The sequence below is a fragment of the Dreissena polymorpha genome, chromosome 2 (genome assembly GCF_020536995.1).
Source record: "Dreissena polymorpha isolate Duluth1 chromosome 2, UMN_Dpol_1.0, whole genome shotgun sequence".
Taxonomy (NCBI): Eukaryota; Metazoa; Mollusca; class Bivalvia; order Myida; family Dreissenidae; genus Dreissena; species Dreissena polymorpha.
In genome coordinates this window covers 31,479,865-31,505,640 of record NC_068356.1, presented here as the reverse complement: position 1 = coordinate 31,505,640, position 25,776 = coordinate 31,479,865, and the positions used below count along the sequence as shown (strand labels likewise).

Below are 25,776 nucleotides of genomic sequence, written 5' to 3'. Positions count from 1 at the left end.
CTGTTTAAAAGGGAATATTTTCAAAATTTTTGGCATTTTATATTACATGCGTAATCCTTGCCTATATGTTTTTCAACTATATATAAAATTGATGTGTTTTTTTTTAACCCAAAAACAAACATTGATGTGATAGAAGTTTCAAAGTAATTTAAGTTTTATCAGATATGGGTCATAATTTCCAAAATAATTAAGTGGCTGGGCTATGGGAATTGATGAAACTATTGGATAGAAGGATAAACTGAAATAAGATTTATTTTTTAATATTTTATGCACTAAAGTTAAGCCTTGAGGCGTATTTATAAGCATTTATATGCAGTGTTCCTCACCAAAATCAAGGAAATATTACTGATAATTCATTTGTGTATTGGTATATAACAATTTCGAGGTAGGATATTTGAGGAAAACAAAAGAATATAAACGAAAACTTGTCTGCTGAAAATTTCTGTTTACCGATCCTCAGTTACCGAAAAAAATTATGTCGCGGTTTCCACAAAGCACAATGGTTGCGCCCAAAGATTTTGGGGTTACTGACTATTACTGGTTGATAATGAATCATTTTGATTCTCATTTGATAAATTGGTGATTTCAGGGCTGATAAACTTGAAATATGGAAGGTATTCTGTCTTTTGGCATATGTCTGTGCATACATCTGTACAATCTGTAATTTGTGTAACCACTCCTTAAATTGTAGCAGACACAAGTTTGAATAAAAATTCTTATGTTTTCCACAAATATTGTACCACTTTCTTGTTGAATACTAATAAATGAATGATTTAAAAGTAATATTTCATTGATTTCAGCAATGAACATTGTCTATAACCGCGAAAAAAAACTCTTGGGTTTACGATTTTTATTTTCTAAATAGCATGGAATTGAATGTTATAAAAGATAAATATCTCAAATTTCTTTATTGGATTATTGTGGACTGTTTAATCAAATCAGAAAAGAGCTTTTAAACATTATTTAGACCCATGTAAATCAAGATAATAAAGTGCAATTTTTTGTTTACTGCTGATTTGTGACAACACGAGTTGCCTCCCTTGTTGGTTCATGCTACATATGGTTATAAAAAGTATTGATCTCCGATATTTTCTGTTTACTTACTTATCTAATCCTTCTATGACTCGTAATCTGTTGTCATACAGTTTCAACTCTCTCAAGTCCTGGTAAAAAAACAAAAACAACTTAAAATAAGAACAGCAAACATGAACTTAGACTTTCATAAAAAGGTCATTTGGCATTATGTTCAATAAGCAATACAATAGTGATAGTGTCTTTTTCGGCGTAGCTGTATTAAGCCCGCTTTTCACCTTACCTGACCTTTGTAAGTGTCCAATAAAATTCAAATAAAATTTCCTGCGGCTAGGTACGAATGAATACACTTCATTTATTCCATTGGCTGATTTGAGTATACCACCAGAACATTGGAAACATATCTGCGTCTTTGTACCACTGCTTTACTGCATGAAACAATTTTATCTCTAATAAAAAGGCTTAATAGATAGAACAGTTTTACACTCAATTCTCGACATCAATACAGTTTGTGCATGCACCTTTTATTTTCAGAGAATTACCAGCGCAAAAGTGTTTATACTTAAAGGCTATGTTCTCATATTTAGTACTTTCTTCCATATTCCTGTCAACATGTTAACATGTAAAAGTATAAAGAGCAGTGGAAGCGAGGCCTCACTTTAATGCATTGCATTTAAATTCGCGGCCAGTGTGTGAATGTCAGAGTTTATATACAGGTCATCACTGGAGTCCGCGGCCAGTAAAATAATCGTTATATAATAAAGACGCTATCCGTGAACTAGGTGACCTGGAATTTTCTTTAGACCAGAAATATGTTAAATGAAGATTTTCAGCAATATAATTATGGTATGTCAATAATAGATTCTTTATGTGTTTTCAACAATACAATGATAAATATTATTTTTTATTAATTTAACAATAATTATTCCACCATATTGACTAATGTATTAAGCATGAGCGCGATGATTCTCGATACTGTTAATAATCGAATCAAATAGCAATGCCCGACAAACCACTAAAACAGGTTTGTTCGAAGAACACGCCTATAAATACGGATACTTTGCGTGTGGCCGGTTGACTCATATGTTTTAATTTCAATTCCATTCTTCTTTTGGTTTTCTGTTTTGTATCTATAGGTTTATGACCAGCAATATGTAATAATGTTAAATAAACCGCGAAAACTCCGCATAACATCCCGTACTGCGTGTGATGCAGCTAATAACTGCACACAAAAAGACATTCGCTATCCTTGATCTCATTCATTGAACTATCAACGCCGTATATCTTTTTAAAAGATATTTCTTGTTTAAAATACTATGCACTTTATTATAACCTGACCGGATTTTAACTTCTTGCAATGCCTACAGTAACAAATTTTCATGAAGATTCAGAAAAACTTCTTCCATTAATGTCTGCAAAAAGGCAGCTGTTCAATGATACTTGAAAACAAGAGATGTGTTTGTCAGAAACACAATGCCCCCTATTGCCCTACTTTGAAGCCATATATTTGACCTTTGACCTTAAAGTATGACCTTGACATTTCACCACTCAAAATGTGCAGCTCCACGAGATACACATGCATGCCAAATATTAAGTTGCTCTGTTCAATATTAAAAAAGTTGTGAAAAATATTTTTTTTTTTATTTTGACGTTTGACCTTGACCTTTCATCACTCAGAATGTGCAGCTCCACAAGAAGTAAGTAAGAGATTGAATGGAGAAATGATTTTATTTTTTTTGTTGACCTTTTATGAATTTCTATGAAGTTTCATAATACTTAAGTTTTCTTAAATAACTGTCAGAAAACCTTAAACAGGTGGCCTGTGCCAAAGAAATCCTAGCAATATATCCACAACTTTATTTTCAGTCAAGATCAAAGTGCGAATAAACAAGACGGCCATCATGGACATCAATCCCTCATGAGTTCACAGACACTACCTGTTGAAGACTTGACCTCGTGATCAAGTTTTGACCCTACTTGAAATTATTCCAAACATGGCCTTCATATGGCCAAGATGAACATTCTGACCAAAGTGCTTAATTACAGCTAAACATTAACTATAAATCAGGACTTACTCTATTTGCTTCCAGGTTTTGAAGTCGATCAATAAAATTACAAGACAGGTCCAGGACTTTCAATTTCTTATACTGAAAAATGCAATCTACATTTTGTACACTCATAAGGTCTATGCATTTTATTTTATGAACAAAAGCTGCTGTTCACAAAACCAGCCAAATTGGCATGGAATTTCAAAACCATCAAGCTCAAAAAGCCACTTATCAAAATTAAACTATGTTCAAATAAATACATAAACATTTAATTATTATCAAATAAGTAAGAATCCTGCATCAAAAAATAGCAAAATTAATTTTCATTCATATGTGCTCCTCAGAGCAGAAACAAAGACTTATATTATGATGTCCTGGATAATTACCTTGTCCATGTTTGTGATGTGTGTAATTTCTGAGGCATGAAGACCGATCTCATAGATCTTGTTCAAGTCAGACTCCATATTCTGGGCAAGCTGTAAAGAGAAGGTCAGAAGTTTGATTGCATTATTAGCCTTGGAGATGCTCCATGCATGTTTGCTTCAAAAAGAATGAGAACTAAGTGATTCTGGAAATTCTTCAGAATTTAACTGTTACATTCAAATGTGATAGTTCATGAGGGGAATAATAATAACAATAATAATAATTATGATAGTAATATTACTTATAATTACAATAATATTGACATCACTTTTTGAAACTATGTGAAAGAGGAATGAGACCAACTGGTATATGAATGAGTATTTTTTTCTTTTCTTTAATTTTAACATGACAATATATATTTATTTTTTTTTAACAAAAAAGTGTTGCTGACTTACATATTAAAAAGTTCCGATGAATTGCGGGACATCGGACAGTAAAATGCATGTGCTTAGACGTGCTCTTTCAAAATTGTTACAAACTTATAATTCCTGTATTATATACCGTATTAAAACAAACATGTAATATTTCATGGTAAAATTATCTCCTAAATACATTTATACAAAAAAAAAACTTACCAACTTGTTTAAATGTAAATTTTGTTTATTTACATGGATCTTTGGTATTTATCAAAGAATCAGATGCCATTTTCTCAATTTTTACAAATTATATTGCCTTCAGATATTTTTTTGCAATCATTAGATGACGCTATTCTTACATGCAGGTGAATTCACTGTAGAAAGATGGGCTGAGAATTGATGAATATTAATTGTAATTTTCATCCATAACTGTTAAAAACTTAGAAAATTAACTTGTGTTAAACTAAAAAAAAAACACCTATTGTAAATGGATGTCAAATAACCCGAACACAATAATACATGGAATCAATTGTGCTTCTTACAAATGATTCAATTCATATGGATCTATTGAGGTGTCTGTGGGTTAGTTGTGAACAAGAATTTAGAGAAAAATATTATTTCTTAAACAAAACTCTGACAAAAATCATTAGTCTGCAGCTAACAGACATACTTTTTAACACATGATTTACATGCATAAGTAACCATGACATTAATGGAATGAAGTTATCACATCAACTAACTTACAATTTCTTCAGGATCAATTGTTTTATATGTTTTTTTTCCATTTTCACCATTATGGTAATCTTCTGGTGTATTTGGTGACTGTTTAACATGTGACCCTGGCCTTGACCTTTGAGATGGCACATCAAAGAATTTGACCTCTTGCCCTTCAGGTTCATCATCATCAGTATGGTCAAGGTCATTAACTTCAGATCTAGCACTTAGCTGACGTGATGCAATACTTCTAGTGGACTTTGGTTTAGCTGAGGCTGCACACACATGTTCAGACAACAGCATGAACAATTTTAAATTATGAACAGGAAACACATATTAACAATTTATTAAGTGGGTAAAGATAATTAAAATAAACATTTATATTTTCTGCATAATATACACTACAACACCGTAATTTCGAAGTCGTCGGGACCGTTAAAAAAACTTCGGATTAACGATAATTCAAAATAAACATTTGATAGACGACTTCTTTGATTCTGAAAAAATACAACATTGTGGAATTCGCATGGTTTGGTCACACTGTACTTTTAATAATTGTTTTACTTAAAGGGGCCTTTTCACAGATTTTGGCATGTTTTGAAGTTTGTCATTAAGTGCTTTATATTGATAAATGTAAACATTAAATTTTAAAAGCTTCAGTAAAAAATTTAAAGTAAAATTTGAAAAAGGAAAAAAAGTAGCACGCAGCAGGGCTCGAACCAGTGACCCCCGGAATCCTGAAGTAAAAACGCATTAGCTAACTTAGCTATCCTGCCAAGCATACATAAGATCTGTATTGTATACTTATATAAGCAATCTTCGTAGTTTCACAAATTTAAACGACAACAACAGAACTCTCCAAATTATTCAATCGTTTCGCGTTGCAACGCTTTATAATTTCTAGGTTTTAAAATTGTCAAAAGATGCATATAATGGCTATATTAGACCATGGCAAATGTTCAGTGATACTGTTTCCTCACAAATATCATAACTAAACCGAAAATTTGCGAATCTGAAACAACTTTTTTCAATTTACCAAACTGTGAAAAGATCCCTTTAAAAATGTAAACTAGTCAGATAGCAATAGATTTCTACTTGTTACAAACGGAGGAATAAAACGATTCTTTTTCTTCTTTTTATTTTTCTCTAATTACAGAACATATAAAATATAATGCATAGCGCATCATACATGTAAATACATATGAATACATTTTCGGAAATGAATTCACTGTTTTTTTTAAATAAGACGCGATGTCTCTCTAAACACCGGCGTTAGCAGCACTAAACTGGACGCGTGTAACATATTTCTCCAATTTGTCAAGGAAATTGAAGAACTCACTGCCGCGCTTGTTTTGCTCGCAGAACTGCCTTACGTCGTTGATGCATGTGGTCACACGTTGATTAGATATCATGTTCATTCATGTGTTGTCGGCCTCGTCGTCGGCTTTTGACGACATTATAAAATTAACATGCTACGCGCAGACGACAAAGGTGTAATTATCAGCTTTGACGCACAACGCGCAGACAACATAGGTGTGAAATTACGCTCAGTGTTTTGCAGTTTTGACTTCGGATTAAAGATTGATAATAAGGTGCGAATTATAGTGTTGGGATCGACATAATCACTTCGAATTAACGATTTATTCGGTTTAACAAAGTTCGGATTAACAATGAAATTTTACATTGAGAAAAGAAGAACCACAATCGGGACCCGAAAAATACTTCGAAATAACGGTGACTTCGGATTATCGGTGTTCGAAATAACGGTGTTGAAGTGTATTGCATTAGGTTTAAGTGCATATGGTATATATACAAACTAATCCAGATCCTTTCAATTACTTGGGATAGTTGTAGCATACATGACCGAAATATATTACCAATTAAGTATAACATTAGCGTGTGAATTAACATGTTAAGTTTTGAAAACAAATTGATAAAAAAATAGTTTAAAGCAAGACTGAGACATACCTGTTGATGATGGCGACTTTCTCGTGATTCCTGTCAAAGGTTTACTGGCTGGGGAGGTTCTTGTGGCTCCAGATAATGTTTTACTGGGAGGTGAAGTTTTTGCTACTGCAGATCCTCTCGCACTTGTTTTACTTCGACCAGTTAATGCTGAGTTTCTGTGACAACAAACACAAGGTTACAAAAAAATTACATGAACAAGTTCAACATTATCAAAAGGTATAAAAAAAATCTTTAAAATCAATACATATGAAAAGAAATAACACAAATGAAAATAAATGATTAAACTTTATATTATAATACATTTTCAATACAGTTTAATATATGCATTGCACAAATTTTAAAATATTGAATGACAGGAGTACAGCATTAGTTTATTTCAATTATAACTCCTGAAAATGCATTGGTAACAAAACTAAAGCTTGGCCCTACCCAATTTACTATTTATGGTCAGGGTGGTTACAGTATTTAAACTTTGACAGTTAGTTCCATTTAAGTGGAACATTCTGAAAAAGGTGAAACAAGTTTCAGCAATTATTTGTTGTACTGAATACTTTAAGCTATTGAGTGAAAATTGACGCATAACATGTACCTGCTAGTGTCCACTGTGCCTGAATTGTCATAACCTGCAGTTGAATACTTCTTCATAAGTGCTTCTGCTACAGTTCTTGATCCACCAAGTGTTTTTCCGAGAGAACTAAAAAAATGCGACAACAAAACAAGATATGTGTTTGTCAGAAACACTATGTCCCCTTCTGCGCCACTTAGAAGCTATAAATTTGACCTTTGACCTTGAAGGATGACCTTGACCTTTCATCACTCAAAATGTGCAGCTCCATAAGATATACATACGTGCCAATTATGAAGTTGCTATCTTCAATATGGCAAAAGTTATGGCAAAATGTTTAAGTTGGAGCAAACAAACAAACAAACAAACAAACAAACAAACAAAGAAACAAACAAACAAACAAACAAACAAACCAACCAACCAACCAACCAACCAACAATATGTCCCCCACTATAGTGGTGGGGGACATAAAAACATAAAATGTCATAGAAGGGAAGAATGTCATAGAACTGGCAGTTGCAAAGCCAACATACATAAAAGTGCTTTGATTGAATTAGTCTTTACCACATTTAACGTTATTCTAGTTACACAAAGTTTTAACAAGAGCACCGCCTTGCGGGTGCCGACCGCTCATCTATTTTTCTTTTTAAAGGTGTAGGGAACTATCTCAATACTTCAATCAAAAAAGATGGATGGGTGGGGTGGAGAGGGGTGTATAGTGTGGGGGTGTGGTCATTTATTACATTAACTTCCAAAAATAAGAAATAAAAATACAAAAACAAAATAATTGTTTTTTTTGGGGGGGGGGGGGGGGGGTTCTTGGGTGGAATAGTGTGACGGTCTTCCAAAAATAAAATAATAAATATATATTTTTGTTTTTCAACCATGTTTCCAAAAAATATTGGTGGGGGGTGGGTGGGGTTGGGGGGGGGTATAGTGTGAGGGTGTGGTCATTTGTGAGATGATCTTTAAAAAAAAATACAAAAAAATTGGGGGGATGGGGGATTTGGGGCGGGGGGGGGGGGTGCATGAGAGATGGTTTGGGAGGAATCTATTGTAGTACAGTTGAAACCCGATGGCTCGAACTCGTCGGCTCGAACTCGTCGGGACCGGCAACAATAGTTCGAGCCATCGGGATTTCAAGCCATCCTATTTCTTATAAACTTTTGTTTACTAACAAGTCTGCAGTACATTTTCACCTCCAGTTGAAACGTACACATATTGCTTACACTCCGTACTACTTCGCTCTACTTACTGCTTTTGAATTCATAAGTTAATAAAAAAACAAATATATTCTTAATACTTTAATTTATGAATATTTTAAAACTGTAACAAATACAATTAATAAATAGCATTTAGTACATATCAGCACATTTTAGCGTAGCACCATTTTAAGGTAACACAGAGCACCAAAGAAAGAAACATCCATCCGCACTCTATACACATTACATACGAGACAGAAGTACATTCCTTTATTTATTTATATTTTTTGAAGAATGACATTATGTCCGTCTTTGTTGCGTTCCGTAGCTGTCGTCGAGAAACGAAGCTTTTTGGCGATTTAGCCATTGCAGCCATTATGATAAAGCATCTACAAGAAGGTCATGTCTTATACAAAATGTCATCTTTTACTCAAATCAATTAACGATTGAGTCAATGACATGTTAGCAAACAGGTGTTAAATCAATTATTGCGTGCCTTTAATCAAGCGGTCATAATCAATTTACAGTTTATTCGACCGGAGTTAAATCAATTTGTGCGTGCCTTTAATCAAGCGGTCCTAATAGAATAACACTTTTTGGGACCCGAAGTGAGTTCGAGCCATCCGAACAAAAGAACGTGTGAAAACTGTAGCCGGGACTTTGAAAACAATTCGAGCCATCCAATAATTCGAGCCAAGCGAGTTCGAGCCATCCGACAAAATTTTATATGAATATATAGGCATACAAAATCGGTGCTTTTATGCGAGTTCGAGCCAACCGGAATTTTGAGCCAAGCCAGTTGTAGCCATCGGGTTTCGACTGTATGTCATGTAAGAGTTGTTTTGTCAAAGTATCAATCAAATCTGATCATAAATAACAAAGTCATGGCAATTTTTGCAAAATTTATTTATTTGACCTTGAGAGTCAAGGTCATTCAAAGGTCAAGGTAAAATTCAACTCGCCAGGCACAGTTCCCTCATGATAGTATGATAGTATGAAAGTATTTGAAGTTTGAAAGCAATAGCCATGATACATTAGAAGTAAAGTGGATGTAAACACAAAATTTAACCGTATATTCAAAGTTACTAAGTCAAAAAAGGGCCATAATTCCGTCAAAATGACAACCAGATTTATGCAACTTGTTCCGTACAGTCCCCTTATGATAGCTTGTGAGTGTTCCAAGTCTGAAAGCAATAGCTGTGATACTTTAGGAGTAAAGCGGCCCAAAATACAAAACTTAACAAAATTTTCTATTTTCTAAGTATAAAGGGGCCATATTTCTGTCAAAATGCCAGTCAGAGTTACATAACTTTGCCTGCACAGTCCCCTTATGATAGTAAGTAAGTGTCGCAAGTATGAAAGCAATAGCTTTGATACTTTAGGAATAAAGTGGACCTAAACACAAAACTTAACCAAATTTTCAATTTTCTAAGTATAAAAAGGGCAAATAATTCTGTCAAAATGCAAGCAAGAGTTATCTAACTTTGCCTACCCAGTCCCCTCATGATAGTAAGTAAGTGTACCAAGTTTGAATACAATAGCTTTGATGCTTTATGAGAAAAGTGGACCTAAACACAAAACTTAATCAAATTTTCAATTTTCTAAGTATAAAAAGGGCACATAATTCTGTCAAAATGCATGCCAGAGTTATCTAACTTTGCCTGCCCAGTCCCCTCATGATAGTTAGTAAGTGTACCAAATTTGAATGCAATAGTTTTGATACTTTATGAGAAAAGTGGACCTAAACACAAAAATTAACCGGACGCTGATGCCGATGCTAAGGTGATGACAAAAGCTCTTTTTTTTTTCAAAAAATAGATGAGCTAATAAAATGATATATGTTTTAATGATGCTTATATATTTCACGAGAAATCAGTGTGTTATGCAATTCTTTGGTATTTTTTGACAATAACTATTTAAACACGTAAAGTGTTGCTCTGTTAATAAACATATTTTAATGTATTTGCTTAGCAAATGGTCAATTTAAATTGTGCATAGTATGAGGGTTATATATTGTCTTGCCATTTGTCAGCATTAAGAATAACATGCTACTATTTAAAATGCAAATACATATTATTATTTATTTTGTTCAAGTACTGAATCCTGTTTAATGCACAAGACTTCACCTTTCTGTGATCCTTGAATTATTTGTATCTGTGAATTCTTCCTGCAGTTCACCCTTGCTGCTTGTTCGCCGTATGACTCTTGATTGACCTGCCCTGGACCCAGAAGGTGGAGTCTGTCTTAGTGTGGGGGCAGCAGGATATGTCAGAACTGGATCTGATGCCATATCTGTTCCACCCACAGGAATCTCCATGTTGGAATCACTAAATTGAAAATATATTCATAGGCATAAGGACTACCACCATCTTGTTTAGCAGAAATAAGGAGTCACTTATTTCTAAAGTCACTCCTATATAAATGCGGTTGTTAACACTGACCTCATACCTGTATTAAAGTACAATTTTCCTGCAGCATCATTTTGACATTTATTCATGTTGAAAGACATATTAATATTTTAAAAGATTTATTCAGTGAAAAAATGCTTCAAAACTATGTATGAAGACTTATTTTCCATATGCATCCGAAAAATCAACACTAGTCTTACTTAGAGCATATAATCTTAATTTTTTAAACAAATTAACTGTTCATATTGTGTGTACAGTGCCCCAAATTGCTTGTGTGAAATGTACGCTGTGAAACTTGTATAATGCTTATAATTTTCTTGACTTATCTTTGTGTTAATTTTATACTTGCAATTAGGACTAAGTCTGCTAAAGCAAATGGGCATTAAATGTCTAGCTGTAGTGTTGATTCTGTCTTAAAATATACATACAAAATAGCTCCAATCCCCAAATAAATTGCATAAGTTCATTTTTTGTTATTAATTTCAACTCACGATTGTTCATAAAGACAATTGTATTTTCAGTATGAGTTAAAGTCGTAGGGTAAAGTGATTGTGAGTCAGACATGATCTGAAGTCGGATTTTACTCAGTTCAGCATGTCAACAAGTGTACAGTAACCAAAATAATTCTTTAAACCAATCAAATAAGTTGTTTGTCTGCTTTTGCATTCTTCCCAACATTCCTGAAGTTCATTTCTATAAATACCTTCACGGGTGCGAATTTCAAAATTGACAACGCAAAAGAAGTAAGAGTTGTTTGTGTTTGAAACAGTTTAGCAGTGTTGAAATCTGTTTGAGAAATTTACATCATTGTTTAAGCTGTAGATTTATGATCATTTTGTAAACTAAATTAAAGTTTAATCGTAGTTTCTTTGAATTGATCAACAAATTTCCCCACTGACTCAGACTCATTGTCAGTTTTGAATAAACAATGTTTAACCGATATTTACATATGAACGTCTACAGATAGGTATAAAATATAGAAATAAGCCTATGTTATTACGTGTTTACGTGATACTAAATGTAAATGTTGACAGGTCCAATAGCATTATATGTTCCATTCATCAAACATTTTACTCGGTCTGTGCTAGATTGTTCTAATTAAATTGTGCAAAGTGTTGTTTTTGTTACTATTTTTGTTTAAAAGTTCATTGCCAGCACAAAATGAGCACATGAACCAACTTCTTACCTGTTGCGTTTTCCGAAATTCGTTGATATCTAACAATGTTAATTCATACAAAAATATCATGTCAGAAATTGAGCTACATTGGTAATAGTAGGATTTTACCACTATTTTACACTGTTTGCACTTTGTAGTTAATAGTTTATGCTGTCGTATTTCACTTTTTAATTAATAGGATGAAGAACGCGATAATCTGCAATGTTTATGTTGTCGGAATGCACCATGCAGGTGCGAAGCAGCTTGAAGACGGTACATTGTATTATGTTCCTAAATCGCCTTTGTCTGGTAGGGTGACTGGTAAGGTTAAGCACGGCGCTACCTGAGATAAAAAGCCCAAAATGTCCTCGGCTGATGAAAAGGCTCTAATTGAGGCCGCCACTTCATGAGCAGCCAGGGGACTTGGGTTTAGCAAAGGTAACTTTTTAAGGTATGTGGGGATTTTTGTCGATCAGAAAGGCGCATCGTTTAAGCGTGGCAGGCCTTTGGATATGTGGTGCATATTGATAAAGCTGAAAGCTCAGAACCCTGAGTTCTCCTTGCGAAGCCCTGAGGCAACTGCTGCAAACAGGCATACGGTCATCACATGTAATGCACCAAATGAAAAAAAGTCGCGTACACACATGTTTGAGTGGTTTTGCAACTGGATTACTTATACATACGAATTAGAAATTATGCTGTTCATTGTATTTGTCTTTAGCTCAAAAACACAAATCTTCAATCTTCAACTTGTTTTCGATACCTGATGGGCCTCATAGGCATTCATATCCACAGACGCTTACACATGTATTGCATTTAGCAAGGCATCGTAACTATAAAGTTACCCAATATTAACCTGATACTCATGAAGAGTGTGAAAATAAATTTAGCAAAACCTCGCTGGTCTAGTATGACAACCACCAATCGAACTGGTATGCAGCGGGAGCAGAGATTGAACACGGGTCGCCGAGCTTAGAAGCACGTGTAGCAACCACTGGTCGATAACGTAAGTATATAAGTAATTTTACATATTATAATTATATTAATTCATTTCAATATAAACCAAACATTGAAAAACATTAATAGACAAAATAATTATTTGCATTATTGACTTAAAATAGTATTAAACCATATAATTTTATGGTCATTTACACTGACATCTCTCACTGTCCGACTCAATATCAAAACTGTCCGACTCACAATGGAACTGGAGTACTGCATTCAGCTACACATATAAGCAAAATCTAAACTGTTTTGCCTGCAAAAACAGTTGAAATGCGTAGCAGGAATAATAGGCTGGGTAACAGTATGAAAAAAACGTCATGACAGTTCTAAATATAGCTCAAATCGTTGAAACTGAAAACACTGTCCGACTCACGATCACTCTACCCTAAGTGTTATTTTCTTCCCTGATGATTATTGTTGCAAAGAGTTGGAAAACAGTCATTCCGACAGTCTGTGGGCAGGTTCCTTAAAACCTACACACATAAATAAATCATAGTGTTCAATTAAAAATATGTTAATAGCCAAATACTGTACAATAACCAACTAAAGTCAAAGAACAATTTAAAAAGATTGTACAATTTTCGAGAATATAAATTAATTTATTAAATACAAGAATCAAGATATCAAACGAGAGTCGAGAGGCGCGACTAGTCCAAATAATTAGACGTAAGCTACCCCGTCGATGTAAATCGACCTCATATTTATAGAGTAGAGGCTAGTCCAAATTTTTTACGCTCTTAAATATTAAGCTATTCTTTATATGGGTAATATTTCCAAAGAATTTAGCCCATATAAAAAGTATCTCTAAATTCTTTGCGCGTCTTATAAATGAGACTAGAGTAGAGGCGCGACCTACCCATTACTTGCCCGTCGAAGGCTGGCTCCACCAGAAATTGGCATAACACCAACCTGTCTACCGAGAGATTTTGGAATTGAACCATGCTGTCGAGTTTTTACTCGACCTTCCATGGTAAAATGTGCAATATTTCTTCTTGAAGTTTTGTGGCGAAGTGATTGTTTACCTTAGTTATTCGCCATATTGAATTTCGGACTGGTTGGTTTATTTTGAGAGAACTTATCACAGACTGGTTACTCGTTGTGAGAATAGTGACACATCGCGGGAAATTTAATACTGAACACAGTGCTTCTTCATGATGTAACATCTGTTGCCCAGAATGTCTATGATCGCAATAACATATTCATTTTTGCATGATATAAGATACACCTAAGAAACAATATTATTTCACTACTGGCATTTGAAGTAATTAAACATTTTATTATTGCATAAAATCAGGGCGCAGATAAAATCAATTCGATAAATTATTCATGATTATTGTTTTCTTAGGAACTAGAAGCTGAAAAATCAATCGACTTGCACTAGATATGTATAGTGGCTATCTTCAGTGATTATAGGAGTCATTAACCGTCGTATTTGTTAAACATTTTTGGCATTTAATAATATAATACATTTGTATGAAAAAATGGTTTCTATTTGTTTTGGATACAGTTATGTAAAAGGATAAATTATGACCTATTCAAAAATGCCATTACGTGGTACACCACAAGAGTGGCCAAAGAATTTTGGCTTTGAAATCATCGGACAAGGACCCTGTTTCGTTCTTCATGTGGAAAAGAATAGCGTGGCCTACGAGTCCGGCCTACAACCTGGTGATCAACTCCTGGAACTGGATAACCACGACGTGACCAACCTCAGTTGTGAAGAGGTCAAAGACCTGGCCCGCCAGAGTCGCACTCAGCCCCCTGCCATTGGAGTGGTTAGCAGACTGATGCATGTGGATGTTGTTGGTATTAAACCCATGGGCCTGGGTTTCATGGTTCAGGAAGGCTACCCAGTGGTGGTGTCAGCTGTGGAAGAGGGCGGGCCTGCCCAGGCTGTCGGATTGCGACCAGGTAGTGAAGATGTTGGTGTTTTCAATTTTAATGTCAAAACAAAGCACAGTTGTGTTAACTATTTGTGTTCTAAGGAAGGAGTCCTAACTGGACATACAGCTTTGAAATTGTAGTGGACTTGTGATTGTCCACTAACAAGTCTATACTCTATATATACATATTGTGTTATGGTTGCTAGTCAAAGACTGATGTCAATAAGATGAAGTTAATGCGTTGTTTTTGTATAAATATTGACTTACACGTTTTAATGTACGAACAAATTATGAACTTTTTTAGTCATACATGCCATTCAATTCAACATGTGTATATCAATCACTTCAAGCAATATTAAAATTAGCAATTATGACCTTACAGGTGACATCATTATTGAGGCCAATGGAAAGTCTGTGAGACATGTTGGAGATATCAAACAGTTCCTTCCAATCCATAACAGAACTGTGCCCATGAGCTTCATAGCCTTGGGCAAGCCAACAGCAAAGACACAGTTGACGCGAGTGCTAAAACAAGACCATGACAGAAGTCCTGGCTCTGAAGGAAGTCGCGTCAAGAGGGCCAAGAGTCTCCATGACCAGGTACACCTTTCTCTTGATTGTTCATAATTCTATGTTCAACTGATCATGTTATACTAAGGATTCCAGGGTTTTTTCTGCCTATTTTGGGAAAAGGAGTCTGACCAAATTGGGAATTTTTTATCGACAAAATTGGTCATTTTGGGAATTTTTGCTTCGATGAAACGGCTCATTTGGGAAAAAATTGTGAATTAATCATGCTTAAATAATTCAGTGGTTTAACAAATAAATTTGTTTTTATTTGGTTATTTTGTCTTCTTTATGTAAACAGATGCAATATTGGGCATGTTCAACGTTAATTCAAGTACTGCAGTTTTGTTTTTCAGTTACAGTTACACTCTGTGATAAGAACTGAACAGTCAAAACCTTATAGCAAATATTTTTGACCGAAACAAACACTGGTTAGTCACACAAGTTATAAGACACTTCATTCTTAAATTATTGTTTTTTTTGGAAATTGGGATTTTTTTTTATAATTTGGGTTTGGGATCGGGTCCGTTTGCTTTGGGAGTGCCTCCGTTGTCCGGAGGCGCAGACAGTGCTGAAAAACCCCTGGATTCATTTTCACTTTTTACATAGTTAAACCAAATATTGAACTTACATGATTTGGAATACTTGAATTTTTTTATTTTTAGTAAAAATAATTTTTGAACGCAGTCATAGTATAAATATTTTTGTTAAGCAACAAAACAGTATTTAATTCTTGCGAACATGTTTTCAGCATATAATGAATGTTTGAAAAAGAATGTAGAACTTATTAAATTTCTTGATAAACTTTAGTTTTCATTTTTAGCTCTACTGGCCGAAGGCCTGAAGAGCTTATGTCATGGCGTGGTTTCCGTCCTCCATTCGTGTGTGCATGCGTTAGACTTTTTCTTGTTTACGCGATAAAGTCCACAGTTTTCATCTGATTCTTTTCAAACCTGTTCAGTGTCTTTATATTAATGAGAACTCAACTCAAACCCTATTGAAAATGGGTAACATCAGAGTAAAAAGTCCAGAATTATCTCCCCTTGAATGTGAGAAAATTGTGAAATAAGGCTTGTTTATGCAATTAAGTCCACAGTTTTCATCCAATTATTTCCCAACTTGCACAGTGTCTTTATCTGAATGATGAGTCAAACCCTATTGAAAATGAGCAATATCAGAGTTATAAGTCTAGAATTATCTCCCCTTGAATTTGAGAGAAAAAAAAACAGTTTTTGTATGTGACAAAGTCCATAATTTTCATCCAATTCTTGGCAAACGTGCACAGTGTCTTTGTATCAATGAGGACTCAAACCCTTTTTTATGCCCCGATCGGGTATATTGTTTTGCACATGTCGGTCGGTCCATCCGTCCGTCCACCAGATGGTGTCCGGATGATTACTCAAGAACGCTTAGGCCTAGGATCATGAAACTTCATAGGTACATTGATCATGACTGGTAGATGACCCCTATTGATTTTCAGGTCTCTAGGTCAAAGGTCAAGGTCACTGTGACTCGAAATAGTAAAATGGTTTCCTGATGATTACTCAAGAATGCTTATGCCTAGGATCATGAAACTTCATAGGTACATTGATCATGACTGGCAGATGACCCCTGTTGATTTTCAGGTCACTAGGTCAAAGGACAAGGTCACAGTGACTCGAAACCGTAAAAAGGTTTCCTGATGATTACTCAAGAATGATTACGCCTAGGATCATGAAACTTCATAGGTACATTGATAATGACTGGCAGGTGACCCCAATCGATTTTCAGGTCACTTGGTCAAAGGTCAAAGTCACAGTGTCTTGAAATAGTAAAATGGTTTCCGGATGAAAAACTTAAACCTTTGTTAAAGTTTTGGTCCGTCCACCAGATGGTTTCCGGATGAAAACTCAAGAACGCTAAGGCCTAGGATCATGAAACTTCATAGGTACATTTATCATGACTGGCAGATGACCCCTATTGATTTTCAGGTCACTAGGTCAAAGGTCACAGTGACGCAAAACAGTAAAATGGTTTTAGGATGATAACTCAAGAATGCTTAAGCCTAGGATCATGAAACTTCATAGGTACATTATTAACGACTGGCAGATGACCCCTATTGATTTTCAGGTCACTAGGTCAAAGGTCAAGGTCACAGTGACTTGAAATAGTAAAATGGTTTCCGGATGATAACTCAAGAACGCTTACGCCTGACAATTTGAAAACATGGCTGTATATTATAATGTTACAAAAGAACCCTACATAACAGTTTCACCTACATACTTATATTAAGAAAATATAGGATTTCGGATCGTCAGCAACATCGTTATTTGGCTAGAGTTTTGTTAATCATACATAACTGAATTAATATGATTATTTGCAGTTAATTGGATCATTGGTAACATATTGCTAGTAATCAATATCTATTAAGGCCACTGGAATTCAGTGATTCTCAGTTGCTTGTGTGCAGTACATTTGTATTGAGTTCATTGGGAATCTCCCATTGCTCCCAGAAGACTTAGTAGAAGGTTTATTGGGAATAACGCAAGATACATAAGACGTCCTGGGGTCGTATTCCAGAAACATCTTAAGTCATTTCTTAAATAATTTCACTTATATATTAAGTTAAAAATTACAATGTTTAAATATATATTTTGATTCCAATCTATTGCAATATGAAATGAAACACTTAGGAAAATTTCCCAATCTAAGGATAAAAATAAAATTAAACTTAAGATGCTTCTGGAATACGACCCCTGTGCCAAAGACAACCCTGGGTTTTTAAGTGACTCGTGTGAAGCGCCTTTAGTACGCTGTACATAATCCTTGAAATAACAACTCATGCGATAGACAAGTTAGTGGGTAAGGGTTCAGCGGGGAATGGAACCAGCAACCTCAGAGTTCTGGCATGAATGTGTTACCATAAGACCATTGATCAACTCTCATCAGTGGTTTACTGTCTAAACAGACATCATATGGGTCATGTTCTGCGAATATGGGTCTTAAAGCCACATGCGGCGAGTTTAGCCACAGACTAGTCTATGCAACCACTGTCTGCTATAAAATCATGCAAGGTTTTGTGGTCTCATTAATGGACATGGTAGGTCCTGACCAGACTGTGCTACACTGGCTGCATATGGCTTTTAATAAACATATTTGATCAAAATGCAGCTCATTTAAAGGTTTACTTTGTAGGAATTTCCATTGATGCACTTTTTAAATTTAATAAACTTGAAATAATGAAAATGAAGTCAATTGACCATATATTGAATATATTTCACAACATAATGTTTGTTTAGATTCACTCCTGCTAATTAAATTATTATGAGCATGTTATGTCATTTTATTGCAAACCAGTTCCCCGTAAGCATCTTCATGTCTTTCCCCAATGGGAATTGTCCCTTATTACAAATAAATTGATAGAGTCACAAGCTTTCCAAAGGTTATTCATATTTAATGATATAACCTAACCCTGCTTATGTTTTATATGGTGTTTGCTTCACATCAGCTGTGTTGGCAACTGATGAAGTGTTACCATTTTTAAATAAATACAAATGTTGAAGCACATAAAGGCTGTCTATAACTGCAGAAGTGTAGTAACAAATAAAAAAAAAATGCCTTGACTTTTATTCAGACAAAATCATGCAAGTAACATTCATATTAGTAAACACATTTCCATATAATAGGTTAAAATACAAAAAGCCATTAAAAAGACATGATCAAGTATTTGTTATTTAAAGACAAAGGATAACAGTAAAATAATTTGTAAAACAACACTTTGTATGATCAGTGTTGTTTTTTCATTCAAAATCGGATCCGGTAACCGGACCCACTCCCAATGGAAAAAAGTATACATTTTTCCCAAATGGGAGCTAAAAATTCCCAATGGAAGGTTTTCAAAAAAAAAAAAATGTGTTGTTGTTTTTGTTTAGATCTCAATATTTTGGTCATCTCCCATCCATATAAGTTCAACCTTGGTAAATATAATACTGGACACACTTGTATCCTCAATTTTGATGCATTATTTAGCAAAACAACAAAAACACTTATTTCCAAATTTTAGTCAAAACGCCGCAAATTTTCCCAATCCAATGGGACCCGGCCCCATTCCCAAAACGGTGAAAAAAACCACTGATGATTGAACACTTACACAAACATTTAAATTTACACAACAATTACAGGTGTTTCAAGTTAAAATTGATCAATTTAATACCAACATTCAATATTATTTGATGCCATAATTAATCAATATTTAGGTCAGTAATGCAAAAAGCACATAGTGCCCAATTTATCAAAAGCAGCATTGAACGTGTCTCTAATTCTGTGAACTTGTTTTCTCTAATTACATATATTGCTACTCTGAATTATAGATGATATTGGCAGAAGCTAGAAATCTCTCAAAATATAGAATGTTTGAGTTGCTGTTATCTAGATTGCAGCTAGAAGCATTTTGAAACTCTTATTTACCATAATTACTTTCGTTTTCGGAAAACAAAATGTTTGGACAACTCTGTTTTTAGTCAAAATAATTATTTTTCATGACTCAAAATTTTAGGGTTAATAACTGTTTTCATCCAACCGCTTAAAATAAACCATGTATGTAAGTAGTTAATACTCAATGGCGTTCATACCTGGACACAATTTACGCTATATACATGACATACCCTTATCCAATCATCAATGCAATATATTTAGGATCTCTTAATTATCCAACACCATATTTTATGTCTCTAAATTTTTGGAGAACGTTATTTTTTAAATATATTGTTTCTATCATAATTTCTGACACACACACACAAATATTTTAAAGTGTCCCGAACTTAGAGTAATTACAGTAGACTATCCAGCTTTATTTTTATTAGACTTTGTGAGTGAAATAATTACTTGTCCATCTATTAATTAAATGTTTCATGCCATCATTAATAACTGCGCTTCTAAGGGTAGGTATGGACCAACAAATTTGAGGACCGACTGTAAAAAAAAATTGTATAATACTTTAAAGTTTTAATAAGGCCTGTGATTTGTCTTTACTTACATTTACCCAAAACAAGGAAAGGTAGATTTGTAAAACCTTTTCCATTCAATACATTATTTTTAATTCTCCACTTTATTAAGAACACGCAATCACATGCAAAAATTGTCCAAATCTTCATATATATATTATTTTTGTTAAATACTCTTTTAGTTTATTAAAAGTTTGTATATGAAAATATGATTGAATTTACCCAAAACTAAAAGTTAATTCAAGTTTAAACAATGTCAGCAAAAACACAAAGTGGAATACCAGCAAAAGTTTAAAGGTTGGCATGCAAAATAAGGTTGTTTTTTTAGACACATTGTAGTGATGATGCTTTTGAAGAGGATGGATATAAAAGCATCAATTTAAGCTTATCTACATCACCACAATTGTGTATGTGGGTACAAAAATTTTGGGTACGAAAAAAAAAAGGGTATGAAAATGTTGGGTACAAAAATTATGCCACAAAAAAAATGGGTAGGAAAAAAAAATGGGTACGAAAAAAAATTGGGTACGAAAAAAAATTCGGGGGAAGTAGTACCTGGGGGAACTTGACCATTCAGCGAAACTTGGAGGCAGGTTACATTCTTGATCAAATATAACAAGAAATATCTTTAAAAAGATATTTGACGTGTAATTTCTGTACCACTTATCTTAAAAAACGTTCTGTTACAGTAAAATGTGTGTGGGTTATAACATTACATTATGTAGCAGATATATTAAAAACTTGACATGCTCTTTAATTACACCATGCTCTTTAATTTCACATGTATATCATACCAAACTTTATATTTCGTTGTTTCCTTTCCTAAGTTAATGATTTTATGTGTACGGACGTGATTTCACATGCCCATGTGTATGAACATATTATTTTTCTCTTTTGATTATTGTTTTTTTCTCTAATTCAATAAGCTTAGGCATGTTTGTTCGTTAAGTACGGCAATAATTCCATTATGATCCCCGAAAGTAGGTATGAGCACATAGTTGTAAGAGCACTTGCATACGTGAGTTCGCCCATGAACACGTGGTAAGGTTAACTAAATCTCGGCCATATGAACTAATACGTGTTTAAAACAGCAAACAATATCCAACAAACGAATGATTTATCAAACATAGTATGTTCACTGATTTGGCTCTGTTTTTTCTCTTTGAAAAGTTTATGAAATATGCAAAATGAGAAAGCACACATAAGACCAAGTTTCATAGATGTCGTACGGCTATTTTGATGTTTATGTACCATACTCGCTATAACGTTTACAAATGGCAGGTTGAAATAATTTGTTTTCTTTACACTCATGATCGAGTTAAAAGTTAATTATACACGTTTTCATTTGCAATTTATTCACAGAATCATGACAAATGTCAAATACAATACAGAAAATGCATAGTTGTTTCATTGATCTATAAACATATAATGGATTGAATATAACTGATTTAAAATTAAGGTTTTCAAACTATTATTAAATCTTTTTCCCAGAATATACTGTCCTATTTATAACTGAGCTTCCTTTACATTTATCAATGATAATCAGCAAGTTATGCCGATAAGAAAAATCGAGCTATCTCAATCGGACTGGCTCGGTCTTTTACATAGGTCGCCTTTGTGAAGAATTTTTTCATGGTATGATAACTTAGACGAGCTGCTTCGCAGCATCGTCAAAAATCTTCAAGAAGAAAATAAAGAATGTAAAAAAGATGTGTGTACAATTTTTACTCAAGAGACAACAACATGTTAGAATAATAACTTGCCAGTACGCTCAAATGAATAACTGGAATTTTTGCATTTGTTAAAGTACATAAACTGAGCATTTTAAAAAGAAAACATTCTGTTTTGTCTTTTAAAGGTGTTCATATCTGAATCAAAGCGCGGAAGGCACTGAAGTTGTTCGCTATTGCATAATCTTAGACGCAACTCAGTTTTCAAAATTATGTTATAGCTTTTTATATTGAAAGCTTGAAATGAACACAACATTCAAATTTATAAAGAGTGTGTCTTTAAGCACAGGTCAAGATGTGTGTGCACTGTATATCCTCATATTTATGTTATAGAGATAACTTAGACAAAATAACAACAATAATGTCTCTTTTTTTTTTATCACAGACTCTAGATGAGACGGATATGAAACGGGACTGTATCGGCAAATATCTTGTCGTAACTTAGTCACGTGACCGGTAGCTATTAATTAGCGTACATCGAAGTGCTGAGGTTATACATTTTGATGTACCCACTCACGTCTTTTTTTAAAATTATAATTTCATTTCTCGGCCGATTTTGACAAATTATATATCATTAGAAAGCCTACGTTACGTTGTTTTCAGATATATACATATATATGAAGTTTTTTTTTCTGATTTGGGCAGCTCGATGAGTTATAACTTTAACTTTTGCAAATATTACACCGTTTTAGAATCTAGATTTACGGTTGACATGTTTGTACTTTATACGATTTGTAGCGTTTATATTTGGAACTTAGTTTAAAAAATTACATCTTGCTTAGGAGAATAGAATTATGTATACGATAGAAGAAAAAAATGGTTTAAAAAATGAAAGTAAGTAAGGAATGAAAACGTTTGCTACCAAACATGTTTTCCATATATTACTTCTTTTACATGAAAGAAGTTAACACGTGTAAAAAGTTTTGCAAACAAAATAGTCAGGGTAATATACACTTTGACCCCTAAAAATTGCTACAAAAGGTACTTTGGCTGTTCCTGGTAGGGTAGAAGGTACATAATAACATATCAAAGTTTACCAAAATCCGACTTCCGGAAAGTTGTTTTTTCAAGATGGCCGCCAAGATGGCCGCCAAAACCTATTTATGATCATAACTATGTAACTATCCACTCAAAATTGATTATTTTGGTGTCTTTATCCAGGTTTCTGAGGTAAAAAAACACTTTAAGATCACCAGAAATAGTATAAGATTATTATTTGACACAGAAATCTAATATGACATCAAAAAATAGGCACCGCCACAATAAGAAGGACCGCAAGTACATAACGATTGACTCAAAGGTGAAGATTTTTATGTCAAACACCATATAGTTTTGGATACAAAGAATACTTGAATTGAATTGATGATATAATTAGGCAGTTTAGTAATTATGAAATACAATTTATGACATTCCGCTGTCCACTGATACACCATAACCTATGTCCAGTAACTTTGTCTCAGAGTGTTAAATTGTCCGTGTCATCCGCATCTTCTTCAGTACAGACCTCTTGTGAATTGTTTGGATTGTCACAGTTTTCAGTTTGGCAAGGGCCACATACAGCAGTACAGGGGAGTCCATAGTGTCGGCAGCTGCATCGAGAGGATTTAAATCCTACAGAACAGTTACATTATGTATAATTTTCAATAGTTCGTCAGGTGCAGGATTGCTTTGGGTTATGATTGGAATTAATTGGTTGTTTTCCTGTTTCCATCCCAATTCAGTAGGTTTCATAGTATTTGTCATCCCCATCCAAACCATGATTTGATAATATACGAGTTGGCTATGGCATACTGTTGCATGCGATGTTGGGGGAAGTCGCTCAGGAGTGATAAATGTTTCGGCACTAGCCACTTTCTTTGTTAAAATGTTATGGCGCAGTGATTCTAAGGAATCATTGGACTTTCCACCAAACAGTTCCACCATTAAGCCTTTTCCAAGATTTGATATTTCCTCTTGAAACTTGTTTTGAAGGAGGAATGAACTAGCGCATAACTTCATGATAGCAACAAGTTTTATTAATTTACAAAAGGCTGACTTTTTACCAATGCTGAAAATCCTTGAAGTTGAATCACAGCCTGTGTAAGCATGAACAAAGAGCAAAAGAGCAACTGATTGTACACTTCGTCTCCTAAATGTTCTTTCAAAAGATTAATATTATACACTTTGTGTTCCTATGACTGTTTGTTTATATCAGAACGGAAGTAGATGGTCTTATGGTTCCTTTTGGAGTAATGCAGTAGCAAGATTAACAAATCTGTATCCTCGCCGATTAACGTTGTGGTGCTATGACTGGATTGTTCCACTGTTGCTTTAACAATATCTACGTCTGCATCCCTAGTGAAACGACATTACACCCCCTAATAGTCAGAGCTGTGCTGATCAGAGCAATCATGCCTGCCTTGTTTTTGTCACAAGATAAAAAGTCCTCCTTTTTGCATGAACATTCTGTTTCTTTGGTGAAACTCACAATAGGGTTCACTTTTTTTCCTCGTCTCTGGTCTGTGTTTTCTTTGATAGAAGGACCGTCTTCGTAACCATCGAACACCACTGTCGCTTGTCTGTAATGCCGTACAGTAAAATCTGCATAAGACTCGGCTATTGCGTTATATGTGTCGCATTTTTTCCATGGTAAACGATGAAGTAAGGAGCCACCATCAAGCACGTAACACTCTGTTTCAGGAATACAGTTCACCACAGCCTCACTTGATGCGTTGTTAGCATGATCTGTAATTGCCTGAATGATCTGAGGCTTGTCTGCTTTGCGAAGTATGTTCTTGGCTTTAAAGAGGGCGGGAGGATGGGGGCTAAGTTCATACGACAATACATCTTCATGGGAAAGATCGCCAGATTTTGACACTACAAGGAAACGCTGGAACAGAAGGGCAGGATCAATAGAACGGTCTTCAGCAATCTTAACAGCGGAGCTATTCCCAAGAGTTTTCTCTTAAATTTGTAAGCAAAGGCCGACTTTCCTTTGATATCTCTAATGATCTTGCTCCCAACCTCCTGAAATGCATGCGCATTCACATGTGACCCAGCCACTATCCCATTTACAATGTTTCTCAGTGTAGGATCAGCTGTGTTGGGTGAGCAGGTTGTAATCTTGGTATGCATTTTCTCTAGATCAGAAGCATCTCTTTTGATGTGCACCTCAGTCGACTCTTTGTGTTGTGGACTTGTAGTATAGGCCAGGTCTGTGTAATCCTGCATTGCACTATTGTACTCAGATGTTACAGGTGCAGATAGGGTCCAAAGGTTTTGCATTTCCTCGGTCATCCCACTTCCGTGAGTTAGACCACTGTGCTCTTAAGAGACCTCATTAGAGTTTGCTCAATGACAAGATCACTGCTTAGCCCAGCCAAGCACTGACTGCTCCTACGCGCAACGTGAAAACCATCAACAATTTTTTTATAAACTTCTAGATGCGTTTTCTCTATGCTTCTCATTTGCTGAAGATAGTAATAAGCAGATGTCAGATAATTGAAGTGCCCAGCAAAGACGGATAAACAATTGGATACTGCCTGCAAATGCTTCAGTCAACAACCAGTACGATCCGCCTTGATCAACATCCTTGCTATGCTGACCATTAGCTGATAATTCAGCCATAATTGGCTTGTTTTTGATGTTTGCGCAAGTTCATGTTTCTTCTTCTCTATAGCCGTCTTGAGTTTGATCAAAATCTCAGAACATGTAACATCTGCTAGCGTCATCTCGCCCCTAAGAAGGGAAGAGTACAA

At 34.6% G+C, this 25,776-nt stretch overlaps 2 protein-coding genes across 2 annotated transcripts in view; one reads left to right on the top strand and one right to left on the bottom strand.

Annotated features, from left to right (window-relative positions):
- The window catches only part of LOC127866481 (protein phosphatase 1 regulatory subunit 7-like), a 31,055-nt gene extending 17,118 nt beyond the window's left edge, over window positions 1–13,937 (bottom strand). Inside the window, exons 1-8 of the mRNA XM_052407018.1 lie at window positions 13,734–13,937; window positions 10,435–10,635; window positions 7,131–7,235; window positions 6,542–6,696; window positions 4,604–4,848; window positions 3,467–3,556; window positions 3,108–3,179; window positions 1,105–1,163 (exon numbers count right to left, since the gene is read on the bottom strand). Coding sequence (XP_052262978.1) covers window positions 1,105–1,163; window positions 3,108–3,179; window positions 3,467–3,556; window positions 4,604–4,848; window positions 6,542–6,696; window positions 7,131–7,235; window positions 10,435–10,635; window positions 13,734–13,846 — 1,040 coding nt within the window. The 5' untranslated portion in view covers window positions 13,847–13,937. The remainder of the gene's footprint in view (window positions 1–1,104; window positions 1,164–3,107; window positions 3,180–3,466; window positions 3,557–4,603; window positions 4,849–6,541; window positions 6,697–7,130; window positions 7,236–10,434; window positions 10,636–13,733) is intronic.
- Window positions 13,938–14,002: 65 nt separating this feature from the next.
- The window catches only part of LOC127866480 (delphilin-like), a 75,325-nt gene continuing 63,551 nt past the window's right edge, over window positions 14,003–25,776 (top strand). The window contains exons 1-2 of the mRNA XM_052407017.1: window positions 14,003–14,788; window positions 15,143–15,360. Of these exons, the coding sequence (XP_052262977.1) occupies window positions 14,404–14,788; window positions 15,143–15,360 (603 nt within the window). The 5' untranslated portion in view covers window positions 14,003–14,403. The remainder of the gene's footprint in view (window positions 14,789–15,142; window positions 15,361–25,776) is intronic.